The 27960-nt window shown below is 43.6% G+C and overlaps 1 protein-coding gene across 1 annotated transcript; it reads left to right on the top strand.

Annotated features, from left to right (window-relative positions):
• Window positions 1-268: 268 nt before the first annotated feature.
• On the top strand, window positions 269-27178 carry TMEM154 (transmembrane protein 154). The gene is made up of 5 exons (XM_075257924.1): window positions 269-350; window positions 14164-14419; window positions 19004-19040; window positions 22676-22758; window positions 27129-27178. The coding sequence occupies exons 2-5, from the start codon at window positions 14164-14166 to the stop codon at window positions 27176-27178; spliced, it is 426 nt and encodes a 141-aa protein (XP_075114025.1). The 5' UTR covers window positions 269-350.
• The last annotated feature ends 782 nt before the right edge of the window (window positions 27179-27960 follow it).

Here is a 27960-nt window from a genome sequence, read left to right as displayed (position 1 = left end):
AAAGAAGGTTTTTCTGCAACCACTAACCTCTTCATCTGAATTGCTGATAACACACATTATGTATAACCCACACATCTCCTATATTATTGCAAATTTGGCGTAAAATGGTTTCTGACCTTTAAACAAAATGTAATACTGAGGTTGTTTTCCCATCTAAGCAGGTAATGGTATATTTCTACAAACAGCTGGGATCTCTATTGGAAAATTGAAGCCACCGCCCCTCTGGATTTTCTTGCAGAGAAAATGCCAAATGAGCCTTATCCACTCCATATTTATGATAGGGGATGAGGTTTCAGAGGTTAAACCTCAACTGATCACTAACTCATGGCATAGACTACTTAGGTTAGAAGGTTAGAAATATCTTATTTATTCATAGCTGTTTGAATGAAGACTTCAATTTTTGTTTTTGGGATTATTGTCTTGTTGCATTACTTCGTGGTTTGAAGGGGAAGCTTCACATGCTCCCTTATGTAAAAGACAGGGGTTTCTCACTTTGAAGTATATCTATTGGTGTTACAATGTTATTGTTGTGTATAAATTTATATGATCAATTATTACCTTTTCTTTTCAATTGACTCTAGATGTATATAATGTTGCTGTTTGTGCACCTTGTTGTCCATGGTAGTGGGTAGAGGGTTGAGGTATGCAGTGGAATTGTCATGCCCTGTTAGAGTAATTAGACAGCATAAATTATAATTTTCTGGGTGCAGGCTTACAGGAGGACATGCCAGTGTCAGTATGGGTGCAAAGTGATGAAGAGTTGCCCCCTAAAAAATATAAAAACAATCATAGGCCCGGATCACATCTACGTTCGGCAAATCTGTTTGAAATCAGTATTTGAAATCTTCAAAAACTGATTTCAAACTGTCTGGATTAAAACTCATTGATTTCAATGGGTTTTAAAAGTAATCTGCATGTATCAGTTTGTGTCATTTCCATCTGGTTTCAGTTTTTTTGTGCGGAGAGAAAAGTAGCACTCGCAGGACTTTGGCCTGGTTCACATCTGCATTTGGTATTTTGTTTAGGGAGTCTGTTTGGTTGACACTACGAATGGAATACCGAACGCATTAAAAAGCGGTGAGCAATGAAAGCACACGGACCCCATAGACTATAATAGGGTCCGTGCGTTTTCCGTATGAATCATGTGGAGAAAAAAAGTACTACTAGAAGTATTGTTGTCTCCGCATGATTCGTGCGGAAAACACACAGACCCATTATACTCTGTGGGATCCATGTGCTTTCATTGCTCACCGCTTTTTAATGCATTTGGTGTTTCGTTCGGGGGGTCCCCAAGCGAACTCCTCAAACGGAATACTGAACGCAGATGTGAACCAGGCCTTAAAAGTATGGGGGCGTTCACACTTGTGTCCGGTGTCCGCCCTTTGCCATTCTGCCGGGTTTCTGTCCTCAGCCCTGAGAAACTGGACAGGGGATGGCTACTCAGCGGTCAGCTTTAACACCCATTCATTTGAGTGGGTTTTAAAAGCAAACCGTCGTTGTCCGCCTCTCTGTAGTGAAACCGTTTTTTTCAGCAGGACACAAAGTCCTGCATGCCCGACCTTGTGTCCGGCCAAAAAAAACGGTTTCCCCGTAGAGAGGCCACAGGCAGACACCAGAGGTTTGCTTTTAAAACCCATTCAAATTAATGGGTTTTAAAGCTCACCGGTGGGAATGTTGACTCCACGTAGACCTTAGAACAGTGGTACTGTCACATCATTCTCTGAAACCTGCCACAGTCACATATTGATTTACAATATAGCTTTCTAAATCCAATTTTACTTTTAACAAAAACGTCACTTCTACACCTGTTTTTATTTTTGAGAGACCCTTCTTCAACTAATCCCTCAAACAACCCTGTTCAGTCCATTACACCTCCAGGGATGAGTATAAGGCTGAGTTCACACGGGATATTTTGGTCAACATTTTGAGGCCAAATTCAGCTCATAATCCTTACCAAAAAAAAACGGCTTCCATAGAAATCAATGGGAGCTGGTCAGTTCTTTTTTTCCGGGAGTCGTTTGTTCCTGGTCCTGGAAAAAAGAAGCGACATGCTCATTCTTCAGGCCGGTACGCCTCGTGAATCCGCCTAAAGATACTCCCTCCTCCTGACTAAGCCCATTCATTTGGGCCTAATCCGATTGGAGTGCCGCGACTGGATGCTACCCGTATTTTGGACCAGAAACTGAGGCGGCAAATTCCTTCCAAAATACCCATCTGAACCTAGCCTAATACCACAAATCCCACCTTGGCTCTCTTTGATCTGACATCTCACACACCCACAGTAGGCTTCCCAGAGTTGGCCCTTCCCATGACTGACGGCACTCTCAGCTCATGCCATTACTATAAGCCCACACAGAGCACTGCAAGCTGTCCCTTCCCATGACTATTCCAACCTACTAAATCTGCAAGGATTCCCCAGATCAGTACCCCTGGTGTTACTATAGAGCTTACAGTCGTTGCAGGTGTAGCACGGCCCATAAGCCAGGGGGGTCTTCAGTTCACTCTCATCGTTCTCAAGCTGATTCAAATTCTTTGATTTTTCTGAATTTGATTGATTTTTGTGCATTGTGCACTGGAGTGAAACATAGGATGGAGATGTATGATATAGAGGAGAAAATTAACCCTTCAATGCCAAAAGTAACAGTTTGGCAGAATATAGTTAAAGAGGGATTCTGTGGGAAAAAAAAACAATGGCAGTAAAGAAGGCACAATTACTATGTAGGGCACAATTACAGTAGATGGCAATGATGGTAAGTTTGTGTGCACAGACATATCGTGAACAAGTCTTCATGGTGGTGTGGGTCCTGATGGAGAGAGAAAGGGAAATGTAAATGCTGCTAAAATGTATGGATCAGATGCAGCTGGAGAAGTTGGGAGGGAGAAGTTGCACAGGGGGTTCCAAAGTGAACTTTTAGTTGCGCCCCTGAACAGCATACTGTCTCCACTGACATTCTAGGCAATACTGCATTGACAGCTCTGGCTTATGAGTCCTACAAAAGCACACCAGATGACCCAGAGTCTCCACAGGCTCCTTAGTAAACTGATCTCTAGCCTACTACCTTTCTCATGATGAACAAGTAGACCAAACAATAGATAGGGCCAATCACAAATGAAGGTAGAGGCTGTATCAAATACTGTAAATACATGTACTGTATATGCTATGACAATGTAAGGTGCCATACTCCCTATGTTTGCCGTATGTAGGCAGAGCCTGTGATATCTTAGGATAACTGCTACTAGCTATGTCTCTACCCAGGATAAGCTCTTTCTTACTCTAGATAGGTATTGTATTTGTTGCTTACAATTGACAGATGTATTGTGTTGCCTCTTTTTCATTAGGAGAGACAGAAACACAAAGTTGGGAACTGAGGGCTGGACATTGTGCTATGGCTGAGCATGCTCTGTGGTATGACCTTATGTAGCCGCAGCTTTACATTTGGTCTCATATTGTGTCATTGCTACTCTCTAGCTCAGGACATAGTAGTATGACAGTTACATCATGATGTCCTCCCAGCAAGAGGTGCTTGTAGAGAACAGACCAAGGTGGACCTGTCAGTGGTGGATGTGCAACATGGAATTTGCTACCAGCCAAAACAACCAGTTCAGTTTGTGCTGTATGTTATCTGTTTAATCATGCAGAATAAAAGGCCTGGGCCAGAAGGGTGTCCAACAAAAGAGAGTGATGGTTTAACTTCTTCCCACATCTGCTGTAATAGAATAGTAAATGTTGGGTCTTTAACTATGGTGCCAAAATATGGCGCTCACTCTGATGCAGAGCGAGGACCAAAACCACAGGGTCTCTGCTGTGTGGAGAATTCACTCAGATCACAGGCATCACTTATGTGCCCCCTAAGATCCCTTTAAGAGCCCCCGGTACAAGTCCCTACCACCGTGATACCCTTTGTGGTGCAGATCTACTCCCATATGGTGAGATTGTGGGAGCCATCCTGATATTGTGACAGCTGCGAGCATTATGAAGGCTCACAGTCCTGACTATATGTCTATAGTTGTTGAGGCTTGCGATCAAAACTTCATCTTTTTCCCAAAATTACAAAATAAAAAAGTACATCTGGCCCCACAAAAAATATGCCTTATGCAGCCCCGTATACCGAAATATTAAAAAAAAGTTATGGGTGTCAGATTACAGCAACTTCAAGAATTTTTTTCCCCCAAACTTTTGGGTTTTTGTCAAGATGTTAAAACAACACAAACCATATACATTTGGTATTGGTATAATATTAATGACCTGTAGAATTTTGGCTGCCATCAAAATAAAAGCCATAATAAAAGTTAAAAATGAAAGCGATGGGGAAAGGTTAAAAATGTTTGATTTATCTGTCAAACTATGTTTGAATATCCTACTAATAAAGTTTGTGTGTTTGGATGTTTGGATGTTTGTGAGTTTGGATGTTTGTTCCTCAATCACGCTAAAACGCCTGGACGGATTTGCGTAAAATTTTCCACAAACATAGTTTTCGCTTGGGGTTGAAACATAGGCTACTTTTGGAGCCGCTAAATAACATGCTTTCTTGCCAGGAGAGTCACAAAAGCAGGACTACCAACCCCAGCTGTAGAATCACATACACTTCCTCGCATTTCCAGCCACAAACTACCTGCACACTCCTTATTGTCGCCTCAAGGATAGCCCTAACTCCACTCAATGACATTTACATGTATTTGCTGACCTTACAAAGACACATTACAATAATATACCTCAGCAGCCTACCAAAGCCGACGCTCCAGGACCGCCATGCTTGCTGAACATCAGCGCGACACTGCTTGGGCAGTGAGACGAACTACACTGCACTGAGGAGGCCGCATGCACACTTCCTGCGTACACGTCATCAGGGCCGCCATCAGGAATTTTGGGGCCCCATACAGCCTAAGTGTCTGGGCCCCCCCCGCTGCCGCCATTTTAAAACTACTTTATTTTGCGACATACCAATTCTGTATTACATTTACCTTTATTTAGCAGCTTTACAAGGCTTAATCAGGCCCCAGTTCCCTCTCCGCAGTGCTGCACACCCGATGCCCCAACAATCCCCCTTCCCCCCCCCCGTCCACCTTCTAACATCTTTCCACTGCCACCTGTACCCATACCTCCCCGCGCCGCGGCAAATTTAGCCCCACCCACCGTTATGTTGACTCCACCCATTCTCATTAATTTTTCATGTGCCCGCACACAGTATAATCCTCCTACAGTCACCCGTACATTATATGTCCCCCCTCTATCTCTCCCCCAGCTTCATATACACCCTTCATCTGCACCCAGTTTCATGTCTCCCACCCAATCTCTGCCCCCAGATTCATGTCCGCCCATCCATTTCTGCCCCCAGTTTCATGTTCCGCCCCTCCATCTCTGCCCCCAGTTTCATGTCCCCTCCATCTCTACCCCCAGATTCATGCCCTCCATCTCTGCCCCCAGATTCATGTCCCCTCCATCTCTGCCCCCAGTTTCATGTCCCCTCCATCTCTGCCCCCAGTTTCATGTCCCCTCCATCTCTGCCCCCAGTTTCATGTCCCCTCCATCTCTGCCCCCATTGTCATGCCGTCCTCTCCATCTCTGCCCCATATTCATGTCCCCTCCATCTCTGCCCCCAGTGTCATGCCGTCCTCTCTCTGCCCCCAGTTTCATGTTCCACATTACACTGACTGACTTACCTTCTCCTTCGTTCCCTCGCAGCTCTCTGCGCGCCTCTCTCTCACTGGCACACAGTTATAGACGTGATGTGACGTCATCACATCGCGTCTACAAGCCAGTAGCGGAGGCGGAGAAGCGAGGAGCTGACACAGGTCAGCTCCTCGCTTCAGCCGCATATGTGACAGCGAGAGAGGCGCGCAGCGGCGAAGCTTGTAGACGCGATGGCTGAAGCGAGGAGCTGACCTGTGTCAGCTCCTCGCTTCGCTGCTGCCACCGGCTACTGGCTTTTAGACGCGATGTGATCACATCGCGTCTACAAGCCAGTAGCAGCGGCGGCGGCGACGCGAGGAGCTGACCTGTGTCAGCTCCTTGCTTCATCCGGGTAGGTCTTCAACTCAGATCTGCATCCTCTGGATGCAGATATGAGTTGAAATAGGACACACACAATGACTGCTACGGGCGCCAGGGGGCCGGCACACGGTGGCGGGCCAAAACCGGGCCCCCCCCCATTTTTCAATTTGGCCGGGCCCCTGATGCCAGTACCAGTAGTACTGCCCTATCGGCGGCCCTGCACGTCATTACAGCGCACACACAGCCTGGCCCGCACGCCGGCATTCCACAGTCATCCCCGACCCTCGAATTTGCCTTAACTGGCTTGTTTTTTCCGCGATCCTCCAGTTTTCCACGATCTCCACGCTCAGCGGTAAGTTCGCAGCACACATTCTTCTATGGACAGCTGCTCCATATATAAGCTGCCCTGCTCTTTGTCCTGTGTCCTCCGCCCCAGCCACACAACACAGCCGGGCGGCCAGCCGGCACATTACATTAGCTGCTATCTGCCGAGGGTCTTGCAGTGCCCTTTTCCTCAGTTGCTCCTCCAGCCACTACCGCATACAATCTCACTGCATGTTCCAGTGTATAACACGACTTTTTCCCCAAAAAAAAACTTTCCAGAAAACTTGGGGGTCGTCTTATATGCCGGGTATATGGTGGGGCAAGGGGTAGAGGAGCACGATCGCAACTTTCCTGCCACCGCGGGCTTCCTGCAGCGATGCTGCGGCCCGGCCCTCCACGACATCCTCCGGGAATGTAAAAGTACAGCCAACCGCTTTGTTGTGGAGCGGTCACCATAGCAACCAGCCCTCCGCTACACGTGGAGGCCCGATGCTAATGGCTGCAATCTCCCATAGACGGCAATACACTTGGATTGCCATCTATGGGCACTTGCAATCAAATTATTGCAGGATCCCACCAACTATAAAAACATCCCCCCGGGGTTAATACATATACATATTAGTTACCATAGAAGTATATTAACTTAAAATACCTCGCTCCCGAATACAGTATGTACATTTCAACTTTACCATATACCAGCTGAAATTAAAAAAACTTTCTCTCAAAATAACAACATATTGTCTGTATTACTACATACACAATCTAAAATATCACATTTGCTATCCCAGCCACATTTTTAAAGTACTCTCACAGTTTCATCTGTGTCCGCCCAATTCTCAAATCACCACAGACGACGTCGCGGGTAAAAGCTAGTATGCTAATATTGGGTAAATAAGTGTGTTGTTGTCTGGATAAAGCTCAGAAGGGAGCTGATTGATCAGGAGTAGACAAAGGGGTAACCTCAGTGAAGGGGGTTCCAGTGTTAGGACTAGTGGGTATCGATTGACTACCCAGGTTCATCGACCATATAAATGATGTTCTGGCAACAGCTGGTTCACAGTGAGTGACAGTTCTGTGCCAGGGTTCAGGGGGGTACTATTCCGTTATCGGGCCAGCAGCGCTTATCAGCACCAGCATCAGGACAGCAGCAGTCAGCATTGGGAATGACATCTGAGAACTGACTTCTGGCCCGATGCTTGGGCCCAGCTCTCCTTCAATCTGCCCCATACCCCTCTCTGGGCCAGCTCTCCTTCCATCTGCCCCGTACCCCTCTCTGGCCCACCCCGAGGACTGACTGCTGGCCCGATGCTGGCGCCCTGTGTCTAATAGCCAGTACATCAATGCCCCCATCCATTCTCCCAGTGCTGCCCCCCAACTCTTCTTACATCTGCCCTGTACCCTTTCTCCCCGCCACACAACTAGGCCTCACCTTGGCGCTCTCAATCTGGCCGTTCGCGTTCAAGAGGAAAGAAAGGTGCTCGCACTGGAAGCCAAGGCCGGTACAGAGAATGGAAACCAGAAGGAAGAAAACAGCACACACCGGGGCTCAATAAAGGGTCCTGAAAGTGGCGGCGGAGATTCAGGGACGCGCCGACCATAGTAACGGCAGGGAGTTATGGCGACCCGGAGAGACAAACTTCCTGCAGCGTCCCGGCGACTAGTAATATCAGTCAGGCATAGTCGTGTGGCGAGGAGAGGGGTACGGGGCAGATGGAAAGAGAGCTGGGCCACAGAGGGGTATGGGGTAGATGGGCACAAGCATTTTGCCAGCAGTCAGTCCTCGGATGTCATTCCCGATGCTGAAATGGTGACTGCTGCTGTCCCGATGCTGGTGCTGATAAGCTCTGCTGGCCCGATAACGGAATAGTACCTTCAGGGGTGTTGGCATTTATGGCGCAAACTGACAGGCAAACTGCATATCGCTGAGATTGGTTTGGTGAGTGAGTTTTCAGTAGAGAAGGTCTCCACGGTAGGAGTAGGAGGAATAATCAGACATGTAGGTGACTATACAGTATGTGTTGAGTTTGACTGAAGATACAGTCCAGGGTATGTGTTAGGCACAGAAGGCACCCGATATGAATATACCTCTACTTCTGGTTTGTGATGTTTAACAGGCACACTGTTATTTATTCTCTTCTGCAACCCCAGTTTTACAAAAGGAAAAGGAAAGACACTTGCTCATAAGAAGCTTTTGCAGATGTTGCACCATCACCGCATGATTCGTTTCACACATAGAGTAAAACTGTGCTCTTTGGCTGAAATTGAGCAAGAGTACATCACTGCCACCCGAGGCCAAGTCTACCATCAGGGTTGAAGAAGGTGGAAAGACATGATTTGTGCTTTGTAATGGTCAAGTCAGTGGTGAGTCCTGACCTTAGCACTATTAAAATGCTGTGCCATGATCTGACAAGGGTTGTGCATGCAAGACATGCCAGAAATACTGATCACCAAAACAGATTTACAGAGAGAAACGGTTGTTGTACAAATCTTATTGCAAGTGCAGGGAATGTTTGGTTGAGGTGACTGCTGCTAAATTGAATGATGTGCTCGACATGAACAGTAACAACTTTGTTTGTTAGTAGTTTAGACTGTTTGCCTAGAATTGTGACTGAGATAACAATCATACTACATTTTATTAGCAGGTAATAGCAAAATATTCACTTGATTTTTCTTGCAACTGTATGCAAAAGTTTTATCTGACAGTAAAAGTAGTAATGGCTGCTACAATATTGTCAGCAACATTATAGCAACACTGTAACTTAAAATTTGTCATACAGTGGTTAAAAAGGGGAAGCTAGAGATCTGAGGTAACTTCATAGATAGGGGTTTAGAGGTACTATGTACTTGGAGCATACGGTAAAAAATGCAAAAATAGAGGAAGAAGATCACAGCAAGATGATGACAATCAAAACCAAAGCGTTGAGAGATTTCAGAGTGATTAACAAAACTGAAATAACCCTAATAAAGGGAAGTTTAGTTGCAGCAAGGAAATAAATACTGTTCATTATTAGTGAGGATAAGGCCAGGTCACATCTGTGTCAGAGACTCCACGGGTAAATGCTGTTTTAGTGGACAGACTTTTTGTCTTTCAGGTCCCCCGGCATACCCAAACGACTGAGACTTAAATGGAGTCTATCACCAGAATTCAGTATATAAACCCAGCCCTAGATAGGTTATGCTTATCTGAATCAAATGGTTTTTTTCACCTTGTGAAACACTGCCTCCATTGCTGAAATCTGCATTTTTTTTTTAAACATTTAAAAGAAACTCTTCAAACTTTTCTTGCTAGTTACTTCTTTGGAGAAATAGTAACTGGGGCCACATCTGCCATGATGCAAGTGAACTCGCTGATCAGTTTTATATTTTAGACTTAACACATCCGAAACAAAACTGCTATTATTACACTCTGGATTCTCTTCACACCCCAGAGTATAATAAGCGGAGGCCCAGGAGAAGTGATCAAACAAAATAAACAATGTTACTCACCTCTCCTGGATTCCAGCATGCTTCCCTGTTTTTTTTGGCGCTTCTGCCTGATGTCAACGACCCCTGATTGGGCCTCACTGGTCACGCAGGTTATGTCAACATCATTTTGCGTCTTACATCAGGCAGAAGTGCTGAAGAGAACAGAGAGCTTTACAGGGAGCTTTGTGTTTTATCACCTCTCCTAGGCCTCCGCTCATTATACTGAAGAGACCCTAGAGTATAATAATAGCGCGTGAGTGAATGTCAAAATTTTTGGGTTTGGCTGAGCACAAAAGTTTTGGAAAATTCGTAGGGGTGACTATGGGATAAAATATCATGTGCAGGGGCCACTATGGGACATTATACTATGTGAAGAGGCCACTGTGGATCATTATATTGTGTGGAGAGAACACTATGGGACATTATACAATGTAAAGGGGCCACTGTGGATCATTATACTGTGTGGAGGGGCCACTATGGGACATTATACAATGTAAAGGGGCCACTGTGGATCATTATACTGTGTGGAGAGAACACTATGGGACATTATACAATGTAAAGGGGCCACTGTGGATCATTATACTGTGTGGAGAGAACACTATGAGACATTATACAATGTAACGGGGCCACTGTGGATCATTATACTGTGTGGAGGGGCCACTATGGGACATTATACAATGTAAAGGGGCCACTGTGGATCATTATACTGTGTGGAGAGAACACTATGGGACATTATACAATGTAAAGGGGCCACTGTGGATCATTATACTGTGTGGAGAGAACACTATGAGACATTATACAATGTAACGGGGCCACTGTGGATCATTATACTGTGTGGAGGGGCCACTATGGGACATTATCCAATGTAAAGGGGCCACTGTGGATCATTATACTGTGTGGAGAGAACACTATGGGACATTATACAATGTAAAGGGGCCACTGTGGATCATTATATTGTGTGGAGGAGTGGAGGAATCTGAGTTATTTATAAAATGGTTGTGTGTTTTTGGTGGTGTTTGTTTGGGGTTTTGAGCCAGTGTCTTGTGGTTCGCTAGTTGATTCTCTTTGCCACTGAGCTGTTGGTTGGGTATTTGCCACAGTGTACAGTCATAGCCAAAAGTTTTGAGAATGACACAAATCTTATATTTTCACATGATCTGCTGCCCTCTGGTTTTTATGTGTGTTTGTCAGATGTTTTTATCACATACAGAAATATAATTGCAATCATATTATGAGTAACAAAAGCTTATATTGACAGTTAGAATGAGTTAATGCAGCAAGTCAATATTTGCAGTGTTGACCCTTCTTCTTCAGGACCTCTGCAATTCTCCCTGGCATGCTCTCAATCAACTTCTGGACCAAATCCTGACTGATAGCAGTCCATTCTTGCACAATCAATACTTGCATTTTGTCAGAATTTGTAGGTTTTTGTTTGTCCACCCGTCTCTTGATGATTGACCACAAGTTCTCAATGGGATTAAGATCTGGGGAGTTTCCAGGCCATGGACCCAAAATCTCTATGTTTTGTTCCCTGAGCCATTTAGTTATCACCTTTGCTTTATGGCAAGGTGCTCCATCATGCTGGAAAAGGCATTGTTGATTGCCAAACTGCTCTTGGACGGTTGGGAGAAGTTGATCTTGGAGGACATTCTGGTACCATTCTTTATTGATGGCTGTGTTTTTATGCAAGACTGTGAGAGAGCCGATTCCCTTGGCTGAGAAGCAACCCCACACATGAATGGTTTCAGGATGCTTTACAGTTGGCATGAGACAAGACTGGTGGTAGCGCTCACCTCGTCTTCTCCGAATAAGCTGTTTTCCAGATGTCCCAAACAATCGAAAAGGGGATTCATCAGAGAAAATGACTTTACCCCAGTCCTCAGCAGTCCACTCTCTGTACCTTTTTCAGAATATAAGTCTGTCCCTGATGTTTTTTCTGGAGAGAAGTGGCTTCTTTGCTGCCCTCCTTCAGACCAGGCCTTGCTCCAAGAGTCTCCGCCTCACAGTGCGTGCAGATGCACTCACACCTGCCTGCTGCCATTCCTGAGCAAGCTCTGCACTGCTGGTAGCCTGATCCCACAGCTGAAACACTTTTAAGAGACGGTCCTGGTGCTTGCTGGTCTTTCTTGGGCACCCTGGAGCCTTTTTGCTAACAATGGAACCTCTCTCCTTGAAGTTCTTGATGATACGATAGATTGTTGACTGAGGTGCAATCTTTCTAGCTGCGATACTCTTCCCTGTTAGGCCATTTTTTGTGCAGTGCAATGATGACTCCACGTGTTTCTTTAGAGATAACCATGGTTAACAGAAGAATAACAATGATGCCAAGCACCAGCCTCCTTTTAAAGTGTCCAGTGGTGTTATTCTTACTTAATCATGACAGATTGATCTCCAGCCCTGTCCTCATCAACACCCACACCTGTGTTACTGGAGCAATCACTGAAACGATGTTAGCTGGTCCTTTTAAGGCAGGGCTGCAATGATGTTGAAATGTGTTTTGGGGAATAAAGTTCATTTTCTAGGCAAATATTGACTTTGCAAGTAATTGCTGTTAAGCTGATCACTCTATAACATTCTGGAGTATATGCAAATTGCCATTAGAACAACTGAAGCAGTAGACTTTGTAAAAATCAATTTGTATCATTCTCAAAACTTTTGGCCATGACTGTATATTTGATCTTACATTGTGTCTTGGTGGATGCGAGCTTCAGGTGTGTGTAATTGTCGTCAACCTATCAGGTCTTTCTGGGGTCTATAAAGGCTGACTGCTGGCTTCAGTCCTTGCTGGCTTTTGTGGTTACTAGCTAGGATTCTTGGCCCAGTCTAGAAGGAGAGTTTAGTTGGAGTTGTACTGTTTCTGGAGCTGAATTGGAAGTGGTGTGAGTTGTGTTCTGTATGAGAGTCTGTTTTTCCTCAAACTTTCCTACTCAACCCCTGTCCTCCATTTCTGGCTCCCTGTCACTGTTTGGAATTAGTGAGTTCTGTTTTGGGTTTCAGGTTTGTTTTGCCCCTGTCCTGTGATACCCTTTCCTCACTACTCCACTCTTCCTCTCCTCAATTCCTGTTATGTGTTTAGTGATTGCGCTGCACCTTTTAGTTCTCCAGCATGTCCCATCCTAGCATGTACTGTTTGCAGCAGTACTTATTCTTTTGTTAGGGGTGGCTGCCTTTAGTTTCCCAGTCCCTAGCTTCTTTCAGCTTTCATCCTACCTGTCTGTTAGGTCTTCGTGTTTAGGGAGCCAATAGTTGTTGGGGTCAAGCTTAGCTCGGGAACAGCTGACCAACACTCTCAGACAGGGCCTTGTCAGCCGTCGTAGCGCTAGGGACAGCTTTCCTACCCCATTTCCCTAGTAGTGCTAGCACCATTCAGTACCACGGTTGTTGGGAATCTACACAACCGTGACAAGGAGTCACTACGCGACATTATACTGTATACCAGTCCCTTTCCAGCGAACGCTGAAGTCGCAGGTTGCCCTCAGTGATCACGTAGTGCAGAGGTCTTCTGTGGACCAAAGTGTGGTGCGCGAACAAATGGGCTTTTGGTGGAAGACACTGGAGTGCTATGGGCAGATGAGTATGTTTTTTTTTTAATGTTAAACCTGCCCAGGCTCCACCTCCTACCCCTTGAATTTCTAATTTCAGAGGGTGCCATTTCAATTTCCGACTCCTGGTGGCAGAAAAGCCAGAATCGGTCCTGATGGTAACACCCTTGTTGCTCCAAAGAGCTCCTTTGCATATTCCAGCAATGGAGGCAGTTATTCACAAGGAGAAAACTGATTCAGGTGATCCTAACTATCTATCTGCGTGATAGACTCCTTTTATTTGGCCATCTTGCAATACATGGCTCTACAGAGTGCCCAACCTCCTGATGCTTCAAGGTTACCTATGCAACGTTAATTTACCAGCCAAAAAGATGTGGGAGACAGGGACACAAAATATTCAGGAAACAAGTTTATTTAGAAAAAAAAAAACAGGAACATAAATAAACCTGAGCATCTAACTAAACCATAAAAATAAACTAACCATATGTGTGGCTTACTAACAGCCACATGAACAAACCACTAAGCACGATACCATCTCAACAGACTCAGATCAACAGGACAGATCCAGATGCCTCCTCTCACTCCCTGGATCTGCCCTGAAATGCAGGTTCTGTAGACTTTTCTGGCACAATAATGAGCTCAGGACTCACACCTGGGGCTGAGGCCTATTCCAGACCTACCCTCAACTACACATATGTCAGAAACCTGAGGCTGATATAGCGGGACTCCAGCACTTTGCCTGTCACCTTCTCACAGAGGTTAAAAGCAATTACACAACCAAAATCTTTATAAATAAAATACATTTATTAAGTGCTTTAGATTGTATTGCTTACTTTACAGATGGACGAGAGTACTACCGAAGAAGTTATCACATCATTCAGCGAGACAAGTCATGTACTTACATCTCATGAAGACCAGACTTTATCCCCTGTCACATTAGATTCCTACAATAATACGAACACTGAATCGCCTAGTGATTCTGAGTTGGATGTGATGACTCTACTAATATATGCTGCCCCTGCCATCATCCTGATCCTGCTGATACCCATCATTGTTTTAATTGTACAGCGCAAAAGACGAAAAAAAAGGCAAGAAGGTAAAATGATTATGTATAATGTGAAAGGAATATGCTAGATTTATCGGTATTGATAACAGATATTCTACTCTTATCTATATATTTTGACATGTTAAAGGAATGTGTTATATATTTATTTTTATTTTCCGAGGGGTGGACATATTGGAAGCACATATATATGTTTCCTGTATTGTCTGTAGAGATGTACATTTTTATTAGGGATAACAAAGGATTGCCAGCTTTCTAAACAAAGCACCAGCAATGATAAATCATTAACTGTCCATATAATACAATGTGAACACAGCTTAGAAGTTATCTATACAGTGCCTTGCGAAAGTATTCGGCCCCCTTGAAATTTTCAACCTTTTGCCACATTTCAAGCTTCAAACATAAAGATATCAAGTTTGAATTTTGGGGGGAAGAATCAACAACAAGTGGGACACAATTGTAAAGTGGAATGAAATTTATTGGATATTTTAAACTGTTTTAACAAAGAAAAAACTGAAAAGTGGGGCGTGCAAAATTATTCGGCCTCTTTACTTTCAGTGCAGCAAACTCACTCGGTTCAGTTCAGTGAGGATCTCTGAATGATCCAATGTTGTCCTAAATGACTGATGATGAGAAATAGAATCCACCTGTGTGTAATAAAGTCTCCGTATAAATGCACCTGCTCTGTGATAGGCTCAGGGGTCTGTTTAAAGCGCAGAGAGCATCATGAAGACCAAGGAACACACCAGGCAGGTCCGAGATACTATTGTGGAGAAGTTTAAAGCAGGATTTGGATACAAAAAGATTTCCCAAGCTTTAAACATCCCAGGGAGCACTGTGCAAGCAATCATATTGAAATGGAAGGAGTATTAGACCAGTGCAAATCTACCAAGACCCGGCCATCCCTCTAAACTTTCATCTCAAACAAGGAGAAGACTGATCAGAGATGCAGCCAAGAGGCCCATGATCACTCTGGATGAACTGTAGAGATCTACAGCTGAGGTGGGAGAGTCTATCCATAGGACAACAATCAGACGTACACTGCACAAATGGACATGGATGCTGATTTTGACATCTGATTTTGCGGCCAAATCAGCCTCCATAAAATGTAGCCCTATGTGAATTGCTCGTTTTTTTTTTTTTCTGCTAGCTTTTTTTATTGCTAGCTTTTTTTTGCTAGCAGAAAAAGAAGCGACATGACCTTTCTTCAGGAGTTTAACGCCTGAAAAAATGAATTGGAGTCTATGGGGCGCTGAAAAAACCGCTAGCGGTTTTTGGTCGCTTATTTTTGCAGCTGCTTTGACAAAAACAGCGGCTCAAACCGCTAGCGGTTTTTTATCATGTACTTTTTTGTAGTGCAAAAAAAAAGCTTATAAAAAACAGCGACCGAAAAAGCGTCAAAAACAGTGTAAAAAACAGCGTCCAATGCAAAAAACAGTGTCCAAAAAAAGCAACGCTGAAAAATCAGTGACAAAATCAGCTAGGCTTTTTTCACGTGTGAACTAAGCCTTATGGAAGAGTGGCAAGAAGAAAGCCATTTCTCAAAGATATCCATAAAAAGTCTTGTTTAAAGTTTGCCACAAGCCACCTGGCAGGCACATCAAACATGTGGAAGAAGGTGCTCTGGTCACATGAAACCAAAATCAAACTTTTTGGCCAAAATGTAAAACAATATGTTTGGCGTAAAAGCAACACAGCTCATCACCCTGAACACACCATCCCCACAGACATGGTGGTGGCATCATCATGGTTTGGGCCTACTTTTTCTCAGCAGGGACCGGGAAGATAGTTAAAATTGATGGGAAGATGGATGGAGCGAAATACAGGAACATTCTGGAAGAAAACCTATTAGAGTCTACAAAAGACCTGAGATTGGGACGCAGATTTATCTTCCAACAAGACAATGATCCAAAACATAAAGTAAAATCTACAATGGAATAGTTCACAAATAAACGTATCCAGGTGTTAGAATGGCCAAGTCAAAGTCCAGACCTGAATCCAATTGAGAATCTGTGGAAAGAGCTGAAAACTGCTGTTCACAAACACAGAGTGTAAATCCAACCTCACTGAGCTCCAGCTGTTTTGCAGGGAAGAATGGGCAAGAATTTCAGTCTCTCGATGTGCAAAACTGATAGAGACATAACCCAAGTGACTTGCAGCTGTAATCGCAGCAAAATGTTGTGCTACAAAGTATTAACACAAGGGAGCTGAATAATTTTGCAAGCTCAATTTTTCAGTTTTTTCTTTCTTAAAAAAGTTTAAAATATCCAGTAAATTTTGTTCCACTTCACAATTGTGTCCCACTTGTTGTTGATTCTTCCCCAAAAAAATCTAATTTGATATCTTTATGTTTGAAGCCTGAAATGTGGCAAAAGGTTGAAAAGTTCAAAGGGGGCCGAATACTTTCGCAAGGCACTGTATCTGACATTAGCATCAAAACTGCATCAGAAAATCTGATCACGTGTCGGCATCATTACAGAGCAGGGGGATAAATACAAAGGCAGCAGCAGTTTTTTTTTGTTTGTTTGTTTTTTAATAGGCCTTTACCTACTGGAGTCACTCCAGCAGGTAACAGGCCCAATTTACTTACTGATCCTGACTCCTGTTCACGGACGCCGTCACTTTTCCTTCTGTGGAGGCTGCTATAAGCAGGAGTTGGGATTGGTAAGTGAGGCTGCAGGTCCCACAAAAACTATTATTATACTCAGGGGGTCTTTTCAGAGTATAATGATAAGAGTACCAGGGGAGGTTTGGGAACATAAACAGTGTTACTTCTCCAGGCAGGGTTGAGGCCTACTTGTGTGAGTCCTGTACTTCATTGAAGTGACTCCCCGTCGGCTCAAGTGACGTCCCGTATGTCATTGAAGATGGCCAAATTTAGCAGGGACTGCACCGGAGCCAGGGATAGGTAAGTAACAATGTTCTTTTATGTTTGTATCCTCCCCATGGTCTCTGATTATTATACCCTTTAGTCTGGGGGGGGGGGTGTCTTCGGCGGGGGGATGGTTGGGGTGGTGAGGGGCCCCACCATTCCTAGTTATGCCACTGTTACAGGGGCAGATAATCGGGTGACTGATTGCAATAATGAACATTCGTTCCTGATCACTCTCCTGTGTAGTGTAGTCCACTGATCAGCAGAAAATTGAGCAAATAACTGATCATATCTTGTCTGTGGGCAGAAGAATGCTCATTGTTCTGCATTACATCTACCAATGTACATATATGACATAAATGTAAAGTGTATGAGAGGAAAGGGGTATGGGCAACATCATTAACAATTACGTGTTCTCATCAAAATCATCGCACATGGAACTAAAAGTAACATGCACCCATAGAGTTTAATATCATCGATTGGCAAGATTCTTCCCTGGTAAAAAGATGCTAAGGATATGTTCACATAGCAGAAATGGACAAGGAATTTGAGATGAACTTCTGCCTCTAATTCCTCTTCCATTTCGGACTCACACGTTCTCACTCACTGACCAGATGAATGGCACAGTAGCTCAAGGCCCAGGTTTTGTGGCTGAATCATCCGCAGAATCTGTGGCAAAACTGAGCAGGACTTAATAGGATGCAGAATCAGGGTGGAATTTGGGACGAGGCAGAATCGGCTTCAAAGTCAGTGCCAGATTCTGATGTGTAAAAGGCCCTAAGAGTCTGATGCTGATCTCACTACATCCATGATACATACTCTTATGATCATTGCTATATCTTTATAATTTTCAGTTATTATTGTGGATTTATTGTGGTCCATGAACATGAAAAGCTGTTAACAATAATTATAGACATGTATGAGAAAGGCCCCCCGTGGGTAAAAGTTATACAAGATTCAGGGTTATGCTAAGGAGGATTACAGTACTTTATTTAACCTATTAGTGGACTCTGAGTTTTGTCCTGTCCTGCATTACACAGACAACCTATTGATTTAAATGTGCACTGTGTAATACTTAAAGGCCATGACCAAGTTACTGGTGACCTATTGGGGAAGGTCTGACACCCAGGACCCCCACAGATCAGCTATTTGAAGAGTCTGCGCCGTTCGCAAGTGCCATGGCCTTTTTCCTATTCCGATTACTTCACATTCTTTGGTCACATGATACACTTCATGGGACTGAGATGCAATACCAAGCACAGACCCTACGGTGCTCTGCTTCACATTCAGAAAAGAAACCGCTGCATGCCCCCCGAATACTGTGGTCTTTCCAAACTGCTGATCTGTGAAGGTCCAGGATGTAGTACAGTCCTAGAAAAGCTATTAAAAAGGGTTGTCCACGATAAAATGATGATCTAACCCTAAACTAATCACCCTTCCCAGCCTAACTTCTAAATTACCGACTTTAAAAAAAAATAATAAAAAAAAAAAGTATATTTTCCCAGATTGCTGGTGCGGTTATGTGACTGCCCCAAGGACATTTTCGGATTTTCCAGTGACATTCTGTTTCCCCGTTTCTGGAAATGGAACATCGACAATACTACCACCCCCACCCCATCATACTTACCTGTCTTCATGTCCTATTCTTCTGAGCATGAAACGTCACTTCCTTCATTTCTGCCGACGCCTACGCAATAGAGCATTCTATGTTTCTCTTTTTAACTATACAAATTCCTCTTTCTCTCCAATTTTAGATGTACCAGCTGATAACGACTTGAAAAGGTAAGCTGTTATATACAGGCTGAGCAGGAAATACTGATAAGCTGAGTTTGTACATTGCTTTATGTAATAAAAACTACACACTTTTCTTAAAGGGGTCTTTTAGGTTCAATCGTTTGTTTTTTTTTTGTTTTTTTTTAATACTGATGACATCTCCCTACAATAGGCCATCTGTACCTGTTGATGGAGCTTTGACACCGCGACTCCGCACCAATCAGATGATCTGGCTGTGTCCGGGAACCGCAAGCTACTGCTGTGGATAAGGCTGGAAACAGATCTGCTCATAGTCATACAAAAGACAGAACTGCAGTAACCCAGAGCCACCACTATTGTTGGACAGGACTATAGCTTTGTGCCTATTGCTTGAATAGGAGCAGATCTGCTTCCAACCCCATCCCCAGCAGAAGCCAGAATAGGTGATTGGTTCTAGGTCTGGGCGTTGGAATCCCATCGATAAGATATTAATGGCCTATTCTACGGATAGGCCATCAGTATAAAAACACTATTTGGGTTGGAAAACCCATTTCATAGCAGTAATATAATTATATACAGTATTTAACTGTAAGCTAATGGTCATTAAACTGAAACCACTGGTTTATTGGCATAGAAAGAATGTGATATTTAGCTGAAATGTGCCGATCATCACTCCTATTACAAAAATCATGTCATTACTGATTACAAAGTTCACTGTGTGAAACCAGCCATAGTGTGTATTGTAGCCTTGTGTAATCCATCCTCTTATATTCTACAAAACACAACTAGATTGTTCTCTTGGCCTGGCGTCTTATTTCAGGTTATAGCATACACATTCATACAGTAATCTTACTGCTGTGCATCCCGCAGCACTTTTCACAGAAAGTCTGCACAGTTTCCCTCTGGACTTTACAAGGGGCCCTGGGCGTAGTCTTGTATCTGAATACTCTGGTCACAAGTGTTTCACATCTTAGCTATGCCTTGTGTGCTGCTTCTTTTTTCATATGTTATAGTGATCTTGACACTTTTTTTCTTTTTGTCGGGTAAGGGGTCAGGGCCTAAGTGGAAATCCACGTCCGCTATCTCGGGTCACACAGCATTAAAAAGGGGCAATGGCATGCGCACAAAGTGCACACAGCTTGTATAGGTGCCTCTAAACTAACACATGCGCACAATGTATAACAATAAAACTAGTCTAAGAAAATGATCTGCCATCAAAGGAAATCTAAAAGAAGATAAAATAAGTTTAACCATCCCTGGTGTGTTGAGGGTAACCTGTGGCCTCCTGGCTTCTGGACCCTGTCACATACATTGCATCCCCTATACTGGTATAGATTTGAGCTATAATTTATTCCAGTTTTTGGTGTCTATAATAGTACATATGTAGGACTGTGGGAGGCCAGACCTCCCCTAAATCCATTGCGGATTTGCACATGGGGTAATGTACTATGCCTGTTGCAAATAAGTCACAATTTTTGGTGCACACCATTCAGCTCTGGCACATGGACAAGCTTGAGATATGCCTCATCTTTAAACAGGTCTGCATCTGATACCAGCCTAAAATGATTAAAGGGGTTGTCCCGTCACAAGGATCCTATCTATAATGCTTGTAAATGTGAATGTAAGACTTTTCCTAAATACATTGCTTCAGCAAAACTGCTTTGTTTGTGCACTATATCAATTTATTCATTTTTTTGTGGCCACAGCCCTGACCTAGCTGCTCCTGAGTCAAGTGATGTGTCTGCTGCTCTCAGGGGGGAGGGAGGAGGGGCTAAGTACACGGGAGCGAGCCTGGAGGGGGGAGGGGGGGTAGTTTATTCTTTGGGGGAAGGGGCCGCCAATACACTGATACACTGTTAGACGCTGGCACAGGTGAAGCCAGCAACATTGCTATGCTTCTGCCCTGCATGAAGCAAGCAGAAGCGATGCTGCTATTCCGGGGCAGGGGGGCGGAGGAGCGGAATAACAGCATTGCTTCTGTCGCTGCTGGCTTCATGCAGGGCAGAAGCATAGCGATGTTGCTGGCTTCACCTGTGCCAGCGTCTAACACTCCCCAGCATCCGCTGTAATAGAGAGGCAGATGCTGGGGACAGTTAGATGCCGGTACAGGTGAAGCCAGCAACATCGCTATGCTTCTGCCCTGCATGAAGCCAGCAGCGGCAGAAGCGATGTTGTTATTCCGCTCGGGGTCACATATGCAAAGCCAAGCGGCGAGATGCCGCCGGCCCTGCGTGCACGCTCATACACCAGTCTAGCCTTCACAAGGCTAGACGGTCTATGAGCGCGCACGCAGGGCCGGCGGCATCTCGCCGCTTGGCTTTGCATATGTGACCCCGCCCACCAATGACGAGCCAAAGCCGGAAGACAGAAGAATTCACAGAAACGAAGACCGGTAAGTATGCGACGTGGGAGTACCCCTTTAAGATTGGTCTATAAAATACTGGTCTGTATACATTCTATAGGCTTCTTTAGTGCTCTGGATTTTTTTTTTTTGTAGCATATGTTACATGCAGACAGACATGCTTCTTATCAGACGTTTTTTCCAATATGCTTCTCAGAATAATGCCAGAGATACAAAAATATGTTAAAAGATAGCAGTAAATTTATCAGTCCCTCTATATGCTTTTTTTTTTCTGGCATAGAGGGATGATATTGTGGTACACATTTGGTGCAAGGCCCCATTCTGCGTCTCGTTCACCACATTTGCCTTCGCCTATTCTGGCAGTTATAATAATTCACACACAGTTTTTTTAATGGCTTTTTTTTGGGGGGGGGGGGGGGGCTTAAACATGATATAAAAAAACTTCTGTATTTCTTTGTTTTTATGGTGCTTTTTGCCCTTGGCATCTTTTATTCACGTTTTTTTTCCTGCCATTTTATTGCCTATAATGAAATCATTAGGAACATAAACCTCAGCCACCATGACAGGAATCAGGAGAAACACTCATCTCTCGAATCCTGTCACCGTCAGTAATTGTCCTTGCTGCCTGCACAGGACACATTATGGCCTGTGCAGGCAACAGGGATGATTGCCTGTCCCTGCTGCCACTACTCTAAAAGGGCACAGTGCTAAAAGGTTAGTACAGTACAATTATCCACCACCCAGTATAATACCCAATTAGCGACCCCCATACAATATATTGCCCCATTACTGCCCACCACAGTGTATAATGCTCCTTAGTGCTCACCACTCAATATAATGCCCCCTAGTGTTTGCCACACAGTATTTCACCCCATTAGTGCCCGCCACACTGTATTATGGTCCATTAGTGCCTGCCTCACAGTATAATGCCCAATTAGTGCCTACCGTACAGTATAATGTTCCATTAGTGCCCCCCCCCCCCCATAGTATATTACATAGTTATACTGTGTGAAGGCACCAATAGGACATCATATCATGTGCAGGTCACTAATGTAGATTTTTGTACATGTGCCCCTTGTGAGCAGCAGAAGCAGACTATTAGCTAAAAACTCCCTTTATCTTCCCTAACATACCAGCAACATTGACCCCTGTACTCCATTTTTCCACCAGGTAAAGTTAAATTATTAAGAGTTTTTTTTTTTTTGCCTACATCTCGTATGCATCGTATAGTCCGATTAGTCTTATCTAAATTCAAAGATCTTTTGTGTGTTCATGAGAGCCGCTATTTTCTACTTTTTTCCAGTCCTATCTTTGAAGAGGACACTCCATCAGTAATGGAAATTGAAATGGATGATCTTGACAAATGGATGAGCAACATGAAAAACAGTATGTATTCCATACACATCTTTATCCTTATGTGATGAAATTGCCCTGTTTATCTTAGCAGCTCAAACAGGTACGCATAGATACATGATTTTTGTGTTGGCCTGAAAATTGCATGTTTTTTACATTACTTATCTCTATAGGGGCCTGTAATGTTGCTTTTCTTAGCGGATTAGCATGCTGTGAACTGATACTCTGCTTTTCTGTTGTCATGATTTCATATGATTATATACAATAAGAATCTGTGTGAAAAAATAAGGATGATTCCGACTCTTCCCTTATAAGATAAAAATATATATAACAATTATTGCCATATAATTGATTATTGCTTATTGACCACAATGTATGATATTGATACACCACTTCTATACAGATATTTATTATTGACCTGTTAAGAAAGTATATTATGGAAATTGTAGTGAAGGTTATCTTCTTTCTGATGGCTATATTTATGACTTATACATTTTGGTCCTCAGATGTGTCATGTGACCATAAAGACTCTGCAACTGACATAGGGTCTTATGTATATAGGAAGATATTTTCTCTATTCATTTCTATGAGAGCCTAATAATAAGTCTTTTAGGAATTTAACAGATTTCCTGCCAACTAATGAGACGCTGTGTCAGTTGAAGAGTCTTATTGCTTGGCAACATGGTAAAGACTTTGAGTAAGAGGCAGCAATCACAGAAACTGGTAACGCTAGGTTCACACCTGCGTTCTGGTCTCCGTTCTGTGCTTTCCGCCTTCTGCATGCAAGAAGACGGAAACCACAGACCGGGTCTGCTCTCCGCCGCAAAACCGTTTTTTTTAAAATCCAGACACAGAGTACTGCATGTCCGACTCTGTCCAGATTTAAAAACCCGGTTTCGCGGCGGAGAGCATTAAACGCTCGCCGCCGCTCACGGCCAGACAGCTTTCTCACCTATTCAAATGAATAGGTGAGAAACTCCTGCAGGTTTCCATCTCCTGCCTCTGTTTTATGCAGGAAACAGAAACTTGAAGTACGGAGACCGGGCGCAGATGTGAATGAGCCCAGCGGTTATTTCTTGCTGCTTTATACTACAAACCATTATGTTAAAGACATCCAGGACCGAAATATTGAAGATTTTCTGCTGGAAATCCGTAACAAAACAGTGCGCCAAATAGTGTATTTTTTTTCATTCCAGAATAAGACTGGGGCCATATGTTGTAAAAATCCCATCCACACATTGCAGAAAAAATCTGCAACAGAAATGCTCTACTTTAGGGTCACACGGTGGCTCAGTGGTTAGCACTGCAGCTTTGCAGCACTGGGGTCTGGTGTTCAAATCCAGCCAAGGGCAAAAAACCATCTGCAAGGAGTTTGTATGTTCTCCCCGTGTTTGCATGGATTTCCATCCCATATTCCAAAGACATACTGATAAGGAAAAATGTACATTGTAATCTCTATGTAAGGCTCACAATCTATAAGAAAAAGAAATGCTGTCATTTTTCTGTTTTTGTAAATCGCAGCATATCAATAATTTCTACGGAAACGCTGATGTTTTTCGTGTAGATATAATAGAAGCAGAAAGTCCGCAGAGGAAAACTCTGCACACTTTCTGTGAAAAATGTTGCAGAAAAACATACAGCACATTTCCGCCGCATTATTTTCTGCAGCATTTTTTGGCTGCAGCTCACTACGTAGGGGCTTAGCCTTAATATAGGAAATGCTGCAGATTTTCTGAGGATTTCCTCCTTTGCACATCAAAATAAATTACCATACTGCAGATTTTAAATCCACAGGTCAGTTTATGCTGCAGATTTTTTCAGCCATGTTTGGATGAGTTTTAGTAAAATCTCATCCACTTTGCACGGACAGTAAATGCAGATTTATTTATTTTTTTCTGCAAGTGGTTCTGCAGCATTAGGTTAAGGCCCCATGGGACATCCCGCAGCAAAAAAGTGCTGTGGGAAAAACTTCAGCGGCAACGCATCGCGGTTCTTCCCGCAGCACTTTAAGCAGAAAGTGCACAAAGTTACAATTATATCTGTGGGGAGACCGCTGGCATTTCTGTAGTTACAAATGACGCTGCGATTTGCAAAACAGCGCCAGTTTTGTAAATTGCAGCGTGTCTGCACTGCGGTTTTTACTGCAAAGTGGGCATGGTATTTTCTAGAATCCCATCCACTTTGCCTGTACTGTAAAACGCCGCCGGAAAAATCGTAGGTTTTCAGGCCAAAAGATACTGATTACCTATTCTTAGGAGAGCTCACTAATATCAGATCGTCTGTGTTTAGACACACAAGACCATCACCACTCATCACCACTCAACAGACATTACCTCCCTACTGGCCAGAATTCCAGATTGTCTAGCGGACGTAGCCTCCTTCCTCTCCTCCCGCTTTCTCAAACTCAACATGGAGAAAACAGAGTTTATCATCTTCAGCCCATCCTGTATGGCCCCTCCACCTGACCCATCTATCAAAGTTAATGGAACCCCACTTACCTCTGTCCCACAGGCCCGATGCCTTGGGGTAACCCTGGACTCCGACTTATCCTTCAAACCACATATTCAAACCCTCAACACCTCTTGTCGCCTCCAGCTCAAGAACATCCACCGAATCCGCTCCTTCCTCACCCCAGAAACTACCAAGATGCTCGTCCAGGCCCTCATAATCTCCCGCTTAGACTACTGCAACACCCTTCTGCATGGACTCCCGGCTCGCCCCCTCCAGTCAACCTTAAACTGTGCTGCTCGCTTAATCCACCTCACCCCCCGATCTTCATCAGCTGCTCCCCTCTGCCAGTCCCTCCACTGGTTACCCATAGCCCAGCGAATTGAGTTCAAGCTACTAACGCTAACATACAAAGCCATCCACAACCTGTCCCCTCCATATATCTCTGACCTCATCTCCCGCTACCTGCCCACACGTATCCTCAGATCCTCCAAAGACCTCCTACTCCGCTCTGCTCTCATCCACTCCTCACACAACCGTCTCCAAGATTTCTCCCGTGCGTCCCCATACTCTGGAACTCCTTACCAAGACACATAAGACTGACCCCCACAATCACAGGATTCAAGAAGGCCCTGAAGACTCCCCTATTCAGGAAGGCCTACAACCTCCAATAACACTATCACCGCACCACCATCTGTACAGTCTCCCCCCTCTCCTTCTGTCTCTACCCCCCTTCCCTCATAGATTGTAAGCCCTCGCGGGCAGGGCCCTCTACCCCACTGTGCCAGCCGATCACTGTTAGTATGATATGTACCTGTATATTTTGTGTATTGTATGTAACCCTCAAATGTAAAGCACCATGGAATTAATGGTGCTATATAAATAAACAATAATAATAAATAATAATAACAGCGGGTATACAGAGGATAGAGATGGAAACATCTAACTCTGTTCAGTGGCTGTGCTAAGTTGCTGCTGCTCAGCTCATATTCACTTGTATAGGAGCTAAACTGCAGTAACTCAGCCTGGCCACTACACGGAGAATAGAGTTATCTGTTCCCACCTCTGTTCTCCATATAGCGACTGGTGAGAACAGATAATCCCCGATGTTGGATCTTTAGTCTGCTAAAAGAAAAATAGCTGGGTTAGATGTTTTTGGATGGTAGTTGAGCAAAAATATCACTGTTTGGATGTTTCGACCAATCATCAACCAACTTGTGCAGACTCACTGGGGAAATTTATCAATGTAGGTCAGTTTTCTGGCATAAAAGGGTGACAATGTGTCTCATCTTTTGCACAATACCCCCTCTTATGATGTGGGATAGGTGGTACAAAATCTAATGTGTATGGACAGATGCAGGGTAGGTTCACATGGTCAGGTTTTCAGATACAGTTCTTTAATTTAAAAGTAGGCATGGATTGAAGAAGAAAAACAGAAGTAGCTGTTCTCTATACTTCTCTATAATTTTTCTTATTTTATGAGCCACACCTGCATCTAAAAACTTGATCGTGTGAACCCACCCTTACCCTTCGTTCACATCTACGTTCGGTATTCCATTCGGGGAGTCCGCATGGGGACCGAATGCAACTGCAAGCGGTGTGCAGTAAAAGCACACGGACCCCATAGACTATAATGGGGTCTGTGTGCTGGCCGTGCGCTGCCCGCAAGAATCATGTGGACAGAAAAGTAGATTGTGAACTACTTTCACAAAGTAGTTCACAAATTCTATAATGTTACAACTGTGGATATAAGAGAAGCCGCCATAAATACTGATGAAGAAATGAACATTAACCTTCTGGAACTTGTGACTTGTTTTTGAGTGAAGGTTGAAAAGCACAGCCCCTATGTAGTCTTATCATAGTACTCAGCTAAGGTGAAAGTAAAAGGTTATAAATATCATATCATCCCTACAATAACATGCTAAATTACTTGATACTGTTCTTCATATTGTCAGGTTGTCGCTTGTCTACACTTGAAGAAGAAAGCAAATTTCATACAAGGTAAGATACACTTGCATCGTGTTACCACTAGGTGGCTGTACCCAAAAGAATACTTTAGATATCAATCTGGCTAGAAGCCAATTATATATATACTGATTTGTAAAAAGTATGATTAGGCTAAAATACCATTTTATAGGCAGTACAGATCATATGTCCATATTATAATGGTGAACACTATAATGATGGACATCATCCATAAACTGGCAGGCAGGTAGTCCTACATTTTGGCAAAATTAAGCCAATCACTTATATAATAAATATGATATACATGAAATCCATTATTCGTTCTTTTTCTGAAGAATAAGCAGCTGTGGGATTTTCATAGATGTCGACTTGAATTACTACATGCAGTAGTCTGCAAATAGTATGTGAACAGTGTTGAAAAATGGTGTAGGAAAAGGCCCCTATGGTGAAAACACAAAACATGGCAGCAGCTGGTAGCATGAGAATGTCATTGGCATAGACAGGACTAACAGCAGATACTACTAGGATAAGCTGAATCCACCAGGGATCTCCGGATAAATATATTGTTTGCAAAGAAGAAAAATTTGTCTCAGCCCGTATTACAAAAATGATAAATGTCTCTTACTGTTAATGCAGGAGTAGTAGGTGCTTGTAATCATCCGGATGCCCGGGACGTCATGTCCGGCACAGACACAATAGAAGCAACAAATTGAAGTAGTCTCAGCACGCCAGATGATACGTTTTCTTAAAAAATTTTCCAAATTTTATTGTGGAGACATGCTCCAAGTTAAAAATATATATATATTGTTCTTGGAAAAGCAG

The sequence above is a fragment of the Leptodactylus fuscus genome, chromosome 1, assembly GCF_031893055.1.
Source record: "Leptodactylus fuscus isolate aLepFus1 chromosome 1, aLepFus1.hap2, whole genome shotgun sequence".
In the NCBI taxonomy this organism is placed as follows: Eukaryota; Metazoa; Chordata; class Amphibia; order Anura; family Leptodactylidae; genus Leptodactylus; species Leptodactylus fuscus.
Note: the sequence above shows the minus strand (reverse complement) of the source record. Positions and strands in the feature narration are given on the sequence as shown.